Source organism: Typopeltis vanoorti, chromosome 4 (genome assembly GCF_054136105.1).
Source record: "Typopeltis vanoorti isolate ZY-2024b chromosome 4, IOZ_Tvanoo_1.0, whole genome shotgun sequence".
In the NCBI taxonomy this organism is placed as follows: Eukaryota; Metazoa; Arthropoda; class Arachnida; order Uropygi; family Thelyphonidae; genus Typopeltis; species Typopeltis vanoorti.
In genome coordinates, this window is record NC_143552.1 from 105048770 (window position 1) to 105061721 (window position 12952).

The 12952-nt window shown below is 33.5% G+C and overlaps 1 protein-coding gene across 1 annotated transcript in view; it reads left to right on the forward strand.

Moving 5' to 3' along the window:
* The window catches only part of Vps15 (vacuolar protein sorting 15), a 529585-nt gene that overhangs the window by 244836 nt on the left and 271797 nt on the right, over nt 1-12952 (forward strand). The window contains exon 16 of the mRNA XM_090391958.1: nt 396-543. Coding sequence (XP_090248084.1) covers nt 396-543 — 148 coding nt within the window. The remainder of the gene's footprint in view (nt 1-395; nt 544-12952) is intronic.

Genomic DNA, 12952 nt, shown 5'->3' on the forward strand with positions numbered 1-12952 from the left:
TCTCATCTGCCAATCAAATATCTAACAGAGTTCTTCATATCATATAAGAGATTTGAACTTGTCTTTTTTTTTTTTCCAGCCAGCTGATCAATTTTGCAGTGCATCACTTGACTGAAAGAGAACCACAGCCAAAAAAAAAGAGAGAGAGAGATCACCCAAATTTAATTCTTCAGAAAATATTTACAACATATTTTTCACATTCTTATCTTTTCTCTTGCTATTGTAATATGCATTTACTTTGTTTTGTAACAGTTATTTTTTTAATGCTAATACTGCAGGAATAATAATTTCTGTGAATATCCAATGAATATAAACTCAATGAACAAGATAGAACAAAGAATTAATTTTGACAAGTAGAGAGATATAAATATGTTTTTTTTTTTTTTTTTTTTCAGGCATCTTATGATACTGAACTATTAGCCTTGCAGGAAATGATTCAGCAGAGTGTTACAACTTTACTTAGTGATCCAGATAATATAGTAAAGCAAACTTTATTGGAAAAAAGCATCACTCGGCTATGTGTTTTCTTTGGAAGACAGAAAGGTGAGTTAATGAAAATTATATGTCAGATTTGTTATATTGTTAGAATCTGATAATTCCATCATGATGGAATTATTGGCTATTTGTTTTTTAAAGAGAAATCGGGTAATTTACAAACTACATTGCATAGAAATGCAGTTGTTTCTTTGTTAAATTAAAAATAATGTATGTGGTGCAAAATCCTGCACTGGTGTGTTCAGATAGGCCAGTGATTTAAAGAAGCTGATCGTGAACTAATAAAATGGATTATGTTAATGTGGAAGAAGAATTGTCTAACATTATTAATGGAAAAAAAAAATTAAGTAAACAAACATGTTTGTCACCATATGATTTGTGTGCCTGAGTATACCCTTGCTTAATAAATAAAATTAACTATAATGTAGAGAATCCACAGTATTAAATACAAAACAAAAACCTGGTAGAGAAAAATATACATACATTAATTCACCTATCATGTAAATCTGACATCAGTTGGCATTCTTATTTTATATTGAGTAAAAGTAGTGTTCAAGAGCTCTGACAACAATACCATTCGAACAAAAATTTTAAATAAATAAATAAATGAAGCTAGCTTAATATTGACTAGTAACATAAAGCATACCATTGGCATTTGAGAAGATAAAGTATATTACATAGCTAATAATTTTAACCAGTATTACTAAAATGTCCATTTTATACAGGGTGGCCATAAAATAACTTTCCCTCTTTGGAGGCATCTGTAGCTAAAACCAATAAATGGAATGAGACCAAATTTTATATTGAGACTTTTGAAGGCATGGGGAGATCAATTCCATGAAAAAAAAAGATTTAGTACCAAAAGCCGCCGATATGGGAAATTTGGCATTGGTGGAGCCGAATATATAAGAGAATAAATAAGAGAGGTCTGTTAGCTTTAATACTTTTTTTTTCATCAGAGGTCAGGCTAGTAGAGTAAAGATTGACCAAATTAGTGATACTTTGGCATATGCCAGCCTGGTTGGCCAAGTGATTAGCATACCCAATTCTCCAACTAACACCTGCAGGTTCAAATTCCACTATCGGCATGGATGTTTGTGATTGTCTTTAAGTCAGAGATGAATTTCATTGCCTAATGTGAGACAACTGCCCTGCTTATTGGAAGCCTGAAGTGGCTTATAAAAGTTTCATGTTTGGTTTCTAGAGCAGATTTTTAGACTATGCAATAAAAAAACCAGGGCAGTTGTCTCACACTAGGCAATGAAATTCATCTCTGACTTAAAGACAATTACAAACATCCATGCCGATAGTGGATTTGAACCTGCAGGTGTTAGTTGGAGAATTGGGTGTGCATATCACTATGCAATAAAAAAAAAAGTTAAAAATACAAACGAATATTCAAAAATTGTTAGAAATATCCTTAGTCCACCCACACTACAAAATATATGTAGATTTGTAAATAATCTTTTTTGAGTGGAAGCAATATAAAAATAATGTTTTAATTGGAATGGAACTTGATCTGTATGTGTGTGTGTGTGTGTGTACTCCAGATGATGACCTTAATATGAAGGTCGAAACACATTGGGAAATTAGTTATTACTTGTAAGATGGTAGTAGTCCTCATAGTTTTATCAAAATGAATGCTGATAACTTTGTAACATTAAAAGAAAAGAACATCAGATCTTACAATTTGAACCTCTAACACACCTCTAATTGCATCATGACACCTAAATACTGGTCTTTCTCTCTCTCTCTTTCATGCCATCAAGTCTTAAACACCTGTTTTTCTAATCATTCCTCTCCCATTCTGTTTGAGTGACCATATCACCTGCGATTAACTCTTCTCACATGCAAACACACACCTGATTTGCATACATTGGCAAATTCCTGCCTTCATTTTTAAATATGATTCTGCCATTGATGCTATTTTGCTTTCCTAATATTTCTCAGAACTCTAACGTAATCAAATGTATTAGTTGTATTAGTTCTAACCTAGCTCTAGCTTCATACATTAAATTTGGTTTGAACATTGCTTTGTATTATAGCTAGTTTACTGTTTTGACTAATTTTTCTCTCATTCTATAGACAATTTACCTCCTACCATACTGGCCATGCTAATTCTACTGTCTATTTCCATGTTTAATTTGGTTACAACCTTCAGTTGTAACTGCTGACTTACAACTTAAATATATAGACTGTGTTCATTGATATAGCATCTTATTTACATCATATAGTTATGGTGTTTTGAATAGCTCTTCTCCTGGCATCTTGTCATATACCTTTTCCAGAGAAAAGGTATATCAGCAAAATTTAAATAAAATTCTTATTTATATTCTCAATTCTTATTTATATTTCTCATTTGTTTGTTTGTTCTAAATAGAAAATTTGATCTTGACAACTTTGTTTTGCCTAAACATTTCTTACCATCCCTCTCTCATTCTTGTTCATTTAACACTAGCAAGTAATTATTTCATAACATCAAGGATATCTCTGTATTCTGTTTTTCATGTCACCTTATCATCTCTGATTCCTTTTATAATACTGTTTCTTCTATTTCCAAGTGCATTGTCTAAGTAGTCCTTCAAAGTAATTACTCCAGACCTTCTGGAATATCATTCTTCAGTTTTCATGTCACTTTTATCATCTTTGATTCGTTTTACAGTAATCTTTCCTCTACGTTTGAGCTTTTTCAATGGCTTCCATAAAATATTCTCACTTTCTTCATATTTATCTTCTATGTTCTTACCAGTGTTCCCATGACTTTTGTTTATCCATTTTGATACATTGCTTTGCTTTCTTACATATTCTTCTATTAAAGAAAAATGTATGATAGTGAATTTCGATTACATTACTTTCATCATCATCAAATTCCTGCCATGTACCCTCAAGGGGGTGTACAGGATATGATAGTACTACATGAAAAAATTATATCATTACTAACTTCCTATCTACAATATTCCTCCAAATCAGTCTGTTACTTGTCAAGACTCCAACATTATCAGATCTTATATTTCTATCGTCTAAGGCACTTTGTACCATATCAATCCACCTATATCTTGGTCTTCCTCTGGGTCGTTTTCCTGCCAACCTGGCTGAGAACACTTGTTTTGATAATCTTTCCTCGCCCATTCTGTTTAAGTGACTATACCACCTGAGATTAGCTCTGCTAACACACTCCTGGATGCTGACAATGTCAAATTCTTTCCTAATATCCTCGTTTTTAATATGATATTGCCATTGATGCCATCTGTTCATGCCTATAATCTTTCTCAGGACTCTCATATCTGCGGTCTCTAGTTTTTGGTCAAGTGTGTTACTTCTGACCCAGCTCGCAGATCCATAAGTTAAAACTGGTTCGAACACTGTCTTGTATACAGCTAATTTAGTGTTCCGACTAATTTCTCTCTTATTCCATATGAATTTATTCAATTGACTTCCCACCATACCAGCTTTGCTGATTCTGTTGTCTATTTCTATATTTAATTTATCATCTTCACTAAAAATCGTGCCTAAGTAGCTGAAATGTTTTACTTGTTCCACAGGTTCTCCTTTCACAACACAGTTGACATTTTCAATGATTCTGAGTATTTTCATTGTCATTGTCTTTTTATTGCTGACCTTCATACCATATCTATTACAACAGTTATTCAATTTAGTCAGAGAATCTTGCAGACTTTTAGCAGATTTATTTAGAAGTATAACATCATCCACATAAAGCAAAGAGCTGACATTAACAACTCCAATTTTGATATCATGTTTAATACCACTTTTCTTCATAATGTGATCCATATAGATAATGAATAACAGAGGGGATAATGTACATCCTTGTCTCACACCAGATTTAACATTAAACCATCTTCCTGTACTTCCTTCAATCCTAACTGCTGACTTACAACTCAAATAAAGACAAAGTATTGCTCGATATAATGCCCCATCGACACCATATAACTGCAGCGTATTGAATGGCTTCTCTCTTAGCACCTTGTCATATGTTCTTTCCAGATCTACAAAACCTAAATACAGATCTTTGTTATATTCCCATGACTTTTCAACTATTTGTCACAAAGCGAAGATCTGATCCTGACAGCCTCTGTTTGGCCTGAATCCAGCTTGTTCCTCACCAAGCTTCTCTTCCACAATTCTTTTCAACCGTTTCTCAAGTATACTTGCATAGATCTTTCCAGGAACACTCAGTAGAGAAATACCTCTGTAATTCTCACATTCAGTTTTATTTCCCTTTTTATATATGAGTACTATGGGCGCTCAACTCCAATCATCGGAAATTCGTCCCTCTGTCCAGGCTTTCTGGACCATACATTGCAGCCACTGTAAGACTCTTATACCACCATACTTCAGCATTTCTGGTCGATGCCTTTCCACATTTCAAGCCTTTGTATGGCTTTTTCTACTTCAAGTATGGATATGTATTCCTACCTGCATGTCTGTTCAGTGTTTTTTTACCACTGTGCTGTCATCGCTGCTTGTTTCATTTAGCAGTTTTTCAAAGTAATTACTCCATAATTCAAGGATATCGTTTTCTCCTGTTTTCATGTCACCTTTATCATCTCTAACTCCTTTTACAGCACTCTTTCCTCTATTTTTAAGTTTCTTCAACAACCTCCAGAATATCTTACCACTTTCTTGATATTTATTTTCTATATTCTTGCCAAAGTCCTCCCATGACTTTTGTTTAGCTAGTTTTACACAGTGTTTAGCATTCTTGCATTTGTCTCTATATTCTCTAAGAGCACAAGGTGACTTATTTGACAGGAACTTTTGATATGCTTTCTTCTTTTTCTTCACTGCCTTAATTTCCTGTGCCACCCGGGAGTTCTGATTTTTTTATCCTTGCAGACAACCTCACCACATGCCTCTCTGGCAGAATCAATCAATGTTTTCTTCAGAGTTTGCCACTGAATCTCCAAGGTTTTGTTTCTGTTCTCAAACTCTTTCATTTTTTATTCAATAATCTTTGTGTATTTTAATCTACAGTTCACATCTGAAAGCTTCACAACTTTTATTTGCTTTAAAACTTTCTTACATGTTATTCTTTTCAATATGAAATTCAATTTTATCCTGCTCAAGACTAAATAGTGATTACTTCCAATTTCAAATCCTCTGTACACTCTGGTGTCCTGCACCAGGGAGAAAACATCTCTATCAACAATAACATTGTCAATGAGAACTTTTCTTATTCCTTGCCTCTTTTCTCCATGTGAATTTGTGCACATTTTTATGTTGGAACATGGTGTTAGTAATAACCAGTCCATGTCCTGAGCAGAAATCCAACAGATATTTGTTATTATTATTAGCTTTGCTCTTTTCTCCAAATTTTCCAAAAAGTTTTGTATATCTCACAATCATTTCCTACTCTGCTATTTAGATCCCCAACGAGGACCAACTTTTCCTTTTTCATTGTGTCAGTTGCTTTTTCTAAAGCCTCAAAAAATTCGTTCACTTCCAACTTAGTAGAACTTTCTGTGGGCCCATAGGCACAAATAAGTCTCATTGTCCAGTTCCCCATTCTCGTATTTGCCCACATCACTCTACTTGAGACTGATTGCCATTCAAGAAGATTAGCCTCGTATTTTGTGTTGAATACTATGGCTACTCCTTTTCCTTGATTGTCATTGCCTGAATATAACATTTTGAATTTATTGCTCAGAAAGATCTCACCAGTTTTGGTCTTTTTTGTTTCAGTCACCCCTATTATGTCGATCTTTTCGCTGTTCGCCCTGGTTCCCTGGCGAAAACAACGGGGGCCTTGTTTAACCGGGCGACGCTCCAGCCGGCATGAAATTTTGTCATGTTGTACCATCATTTTTTATTTTGGTTTAACCAATAAGAATACAATTTGGTCGGCTAAATCCCAAATTGCCAGCCGATCCTCGTTCGTTCAGTATGCAAGTAGATACCCAACAGGGTGCGCCACGAGAAGGTGAAAATTGGACATTAGGTCAGAAGCCCTGGTGGGTACTCAGCATTCCTTTAAAGGCTATGTGGAGATCTCCTGTCAGTTATACAGCTTTGACCCTTAAGCACCCCTTCTTCTCTTCCTAATCATTACAGACATCTTCACCACAACCACACCACAACTTCACTTAAGCACCTACTTTCTTCTCTTCCTAATCATTACAGACATCTTCACCACTTGCTTCTCTTGCTGAATTAATCACTGTTTTCTTCAGAGACTGCCAGTGTCTTGAAGGTTTCATTATTGTTTTCAAACTTTTCATTTTTTTCTCCAGTATTGTTTTTATATTTGAGTCCACAGTATACCTCTGAAAACTGCTGCTCAACTTTGCTTCTTTTTAAAACTTTTTACATAGTTTTTGATGTGATATTCATTTTTATCCTGCTCAAAACTAAATGGCAATCACTTTCTATTTTAAATCCATTGTATATTTCTTGGGTCCTGAATATGTGTGTGAAAATACATCCATATCAAAAATAACAATCACTGAGACAAAAATCTCGGGTCTTCTCTTCATGTTAATTTTTGCATATCTTTATGTTGGAACGTGGTGTAATGTTGACTAGATCATGTTATGAACAGAAATCCACCAGGTACTTAATTATTATTAGCTTTTCTCTTTTCTTTAAATTTTCCCAACATATTTCTATATGTCTGGTATTCATTTCCTACTTTCATGTTTAAATCTCCAAGAAGGAGATCTGTTTAGGTCTTGGTTGTAATTTCTATAGATCTCCTTGTCTCTTTGTACATAAAACAACTGGCTGTTATACTTCTGATGCAAAAATCAATCAGTTAAAAATCACTATAATAAATTTAGTTTATTCTTTTATCCAAGTGTAAGCATAGCATTATACATGTCTGCAAGGAGATGTGCTTTGCATTATGGGAGATACTGAGTGATGTAATGAGACAAGGAGTAATGAGACAAGGAGTGATGAGAGCTTGGTCCACCTTTGCTGTGAGTTGCCTAAGTGTTGTACCACCTTACCTCAGTCCTGAAGATATGTTCAGGTGCAGACTTTGTTTGCTTACACTGATAAAGGATTAAACTAAATTTATTATAGTCTAACCAAGTGCAAAATAAACTTCCAACATTAAAAATCACTACTTCAGCATGATGTGGAAGATAATATTATATAGAAATCCTCTTTTGTGTTTTCAGAATGTTAGAACTATGAAAATAGTTTGAGAATTCATATTTTCATTCATATTACCAAATTGTAAAAGAAAGAAGAAGAATTATACTGTCGACTTCTGATTCAGTGAGAAATAAGATCACAGCCACTGGTGAGGGACTTGTTTTTTTTTATGTAAGCCATGTGTTTTTCCAAAACTAAAATAGGTTTAATGCTATAATAATTTTTATCAGAAAGTTTTGTTCCTGAAAGGATCTGTATCTATGAATAATTTTGTAATATAACAACAGATGAATGGATGGATTTATCAGTCTAAGAACCTTAATTCAGTTAACCTAGTTCATGATTTCTTGGCTGGTGCATTCCCCCCCCCCCCCCACCACCTTTTTTTTTAAAGCCAAATTACATAAATCTTTCAAAGAAGATTTATTTTTTATAAACAACCAAAAAAGGTGTTTAAAAAAATTAAGAAAAAACTCTTGATTATTACGGTTCAGAAAGATTACACAGGAATGTATCAACATTTCCACAGAAGCTCAGCTTGTTTGTTTAATGTTTATTGTGAACCTTAACTGTTCTTCATTCAAAAAAACTGAATTGTGAGTAGTGATATTATCCTTGATATGGTAGAAATTTTCCATCAACTCATCAGTACATTTGTCATAACAAGTACGTAAATATTGAAATGTGGATATCCTACTAGCAATTTTTATTTATTTTTAACCTAGTTAACTAATGATAAGTATGTAGATTTTTTTTCCGACAAAAACTAATGTGACAAATGATTAGTAACACTGTATCTAATAGGTTGTAGTATATATAGTTAAACCTACTAGTTTTGCCACATATTATTATTGTATGGGTGCTTCCATGGAGTTTGAAGACTCATTGCGGGAGACCCAAACTATCCACACAATCTATCATACCTTTCCTTGAACCAATTAACAGACAAAGCACTCACAACTGACTCTGGCAAAAAAATAAAAAATAAATAAATAAATCTGGTCTTCACTGCAACTGCTATACTATGGAATAGTCTTCTTCTTGATGTGTTCCCTAAGGAATACAATATACAGTCATTCATATCCAATGTGAACAAGTACTTCTTTCCCAACCCCATACACGATACTAGTGTATTATAGCAGGGGGGTTCCCAACCTTTTTGTTTCCTAGAGCACATTCTAAAATACCGATAGGGCGACGGACACCATCTATTTTTTCAAGCAAATTTTTTGAATTCGTTTGTTAAATGAATACATACAAAGTTTACATTATAATTAAATGTTTTATTACTTAAAAGGTTACATTATATAAAAATGCAAATATATATATATATATATATATATATAAGTTAGCATGATGTTTGGCATAACATTTCATTGGCCAGTGCTTCATAATTAGGAGAATATGATGATATTCCAGTTTTTAAACTGGAATGAACAACTTCGAATGCGCGTCTACTTTACATTGTATGCGTTTAATACTCATCATGTGTCATTAACACATGCATCATATAGCATGCCATGAATTGTTGTGTGATTATTTCAAACTATACGGCACACGGTTGAACACCAGCGGGTGCACACAAATTGGTCGATGGGTGCCATGGTGCCCGCGGGCATAGAGTTGGAAACCCCTGTACTATAGGTTGATCTACCAACCTCTCGTGTATGGGCTCAACATTAAAAAAAAAAAAAAAAAAAAAAGTTGTTTTACTATCTTTATTGATTCAGCCTGTTTTTGATTTTATTACTATTATCTTGTGTTTAATCCTTTGGTCAATCACCTGATGCAAATATGCATATAGTATCTTTTTTTTTTTATTATTCATAAATCTTGACTTTTAAAAGCATTAGAAGTAAGTTAATGAAATAAAGAGCCAAAAGGCTTCACTTGAACCTCACTTCGCTTAATTTAAATAATTAGAAGTAAGATTTTTGGTCAGCAATTAGATATATAAAAAAACTAGAAAACAGTTAATAACAGTCAATAACTCTAGTGAAAATATTTGAACATGATTGAACAATTGAAGGCATGCAGTAGTAATATACAGCAATCCACGAACCAGCATAACAGTGAATGCACACTTTCCATTGTTTGATCATGTTCAAATTAGATATATATATATTTCATGTTTAGTATTTTCATCTGTAATAGATAATTTTCATCAATCCACGTTTTGTTTATAGAGCAGGTTTCTGGATTATCCCGCTATCCGTGTGCTTTAGGATTATAACCTTCTGAGAGTAGGATTTATTTTTTAAAAAAAGCGTAGTTTTTTATTTTTATTATTACTTGGCAGCGCTTTCACATCAATAATTGCTTATTTAAAAATTAATGCTTTTCTTATATCAAGTAGGTAAATAAACATATCATTAAATGTACCCTTGACAGATTGTGGCAGGGCTACTATGATAGCACATTATTCCCATTTCATATATATGGTTTAATGCAGCGCTTCCCAAACTGTGGGCCGCAGCTCCCTTAGGGGGCCCATAGGTTTTGTTGAGGGGCCCATGAAATAATGAAAACAAATTTAAAATGTTTTAAGACTAAGTAGATTTTTTTATCTTAAAAGAAACGTATTTAATTCTTATTATTTATTATTTCTTTTTTGTTATTTTTTATATTTTAATGGAAATAAATCACACATTGGTGCGGGTTCACAAATTTTGTTTCCTGCATATTTCGACGCTTAATGAATATTAGTAAATATATGCTTATTCATATAAGTTTCATTTCAAAGCAGAAATCTAATCTAAGATTTGCAGTTTCAAATATTTCACCTGATATTGACTTTGTGTGTAGCAGTATTGAAACACATCCATCACATTAAATTGTTATTAAACTTCTTTTATGTTTTTAATTCTTTCTTTATTACTAATAGTTTTAGGTTTCACGTGCTCATATGACAAATGTACAATAACAATATACTATCTATATAAAAATATGAGATAATGTGCCATGTCAAATGTGTATGTAAGATGCTAAAAATGTAATATTTGCATTTGATTTTTGCAATATTCACTGTGTATGTTTTGTATTGAATATAAATACAATAAATATTATAATAATATGTCTATATTACGATTTTTTTTTCGAGGGGTGCCGTGAAATATTTTCATTTTTCCAAAGGTGGCCCTGACATCAAGAAGTTTAGGAAGCACTAGTTTAATGGAAAAAAACAGTATACTGGGGGGGGGGGGGGGGATAGTTGAATGATTTTACAATTTCATCTTTGTCCTAGTGATATCTTCAGGATACAATACAAAATTGTAATTAATTTTATTTCTTATCACTAAACTGTTGTTTAATTTGCTTACTCTCCATCCTAGAACTCAAAGTTATGGGTTGAACTATCTCCTTGTTGCTTATGTGCATGTATGCTGCTACAGCTTGTGTATTAAACTCTGATGATTACCTTGATGGACCTGTGTTTCACTCAGGATTTCTGCATGAGTGCAAGTCACAAAGATGCCTCCAATGATCTCAATCTTGAGCCTCTCTCTTCCATGTTATACCCCTTGATTTCATTAGTGGATCTTCCCATCTTGTAGGTGGTCTTCCTACTTTTCTCTTTATTCTTAGTTGCCAATTGAGTATTCTATATGTCCATCTGTTATTCCTGAATCTGGCTATGTGACCTGCCCATCTCATCTTGCTTTCATATACTGCAGTTACCACATCTTTTATGCCTGATCTCTTTCTTAGTTCCGTGTTCCTAATATATTCCATTTTGCTGATGTTACAAATCCTGCATTCTATTGCATGCTTAGTTATTCTGAGCGTTTCTTCTTCTTCTTTTCTTGTCGTGTTCCATGTTTCTGATCCATATGTGAGTGATGGAAGAATGTCACTATTAAATGGTTTTGCCTTCGCAGAGATATCAAGATTTGGATCAGTAAGTGTTTCTTTTAGTCTGCTGAATGATAGCCATGCAGCTTTCTTTCTTTTTGCTAGTTCTTCAGATAAATCATTATTCATTTTTATTTTTTGTCCTAATTAATTGTAGGAGTTAACCCATTCTATAGGGATGCCATCAATACATAGGTGACTGTCACTTGTGTAGATGTGTTTGATCCATTTTGTTTTTTTCTAGATTCATTTCTAAGCCTATCTTACTGCTGTTTTGTGTATATTTTTTCACCCATTTCTTCTAGGTCTTTTGGGTTGTGGGATATCAGTACTAGATCATCGGCAAACATAAGGATTTGTAGTTTTTCACCATCTATGCTTATTCCTCCATTTAGATCTATTTTTTTTTTTTTTTTTTTTTTTTTCAGAATGTATTCTAAAGTGCTGCTAAATAGATTTGAGTAGATTACATCGCCTTAATGGACCCCTCTCTTTATATCTATATTTATAGGTTGATCAAATAGGGTTATTTGTCTGATCTGATTTTTGTTAATTTCTTTTATCATGTGGATGTAAGTAGGATCCACATTTATTTCAAGTAAGACACTGATGACTGCATTGTGTTCTATGGTATCAAATGCTTTTTTAAAATCAATAAAGAAGAAACATAGAGGGATTCCGTATTCTCTGCATTTTTCTTTTAGTTGTCAAATGACCTGGATATGATCTATTGTGAAGAAGCCTCTTCTGAATCCTGCCTGCTCTCTACTTTAGTTGTCTTCGAGAGTGTTTTGGATTCTGTTCAGTATTATTCTGTTTATGATTTTATATTGGACGATAGTTTTTATGTCTTCCTTGTTCCCTTTTTTGAATAGAAGTATAGTTTTTGAGATCTTCCATTTCTCTGGAATCGTTCTTTCTTTGAAGTACCATGTGAATCTGGCAGCCAACACTTTGAAAATAATTGGTCCACCTTGTTGGATTTCTTCAGCCTCAATATGATCAAGTCCTGAGGCTTTACCTTTACTCATTTTCTTAAGGGCATATTCTATTTATTCTGGAAGTACATCTGGTATATTGCTTGGTTAAAACCAGTTTTAACTTATGGATCTGAGAGCTGGGTCAGAAGTAAAACACTTGACCAAAGACTAGAGACCGCAGATATGAGAGTCCTGAGAAAGATTAGAGGCGTGAACATCAATGGCAATATCATATTAAAAATGAGGATATTAGGAAAGAACTTGACATTGTCAGCATCCAGGAATGCATTAGCAGAGCTAATCTCAGGTGGTATGGTCACTTAAATAGAATGGGAGAGGAAAGATTAGCAAAACAAGTGTTCTCAGCCAGGTTGGCAGGAAAACGACCCAGAGGAAGACCAAGATATAGGTGGATTGATATGGTACAAAGTGCCTTAGACGATAGAAATATAAGATCTGATAATGTTGGAGTCTTGACAAGCAACAGACTGATTTGGAGGAAAATTGTA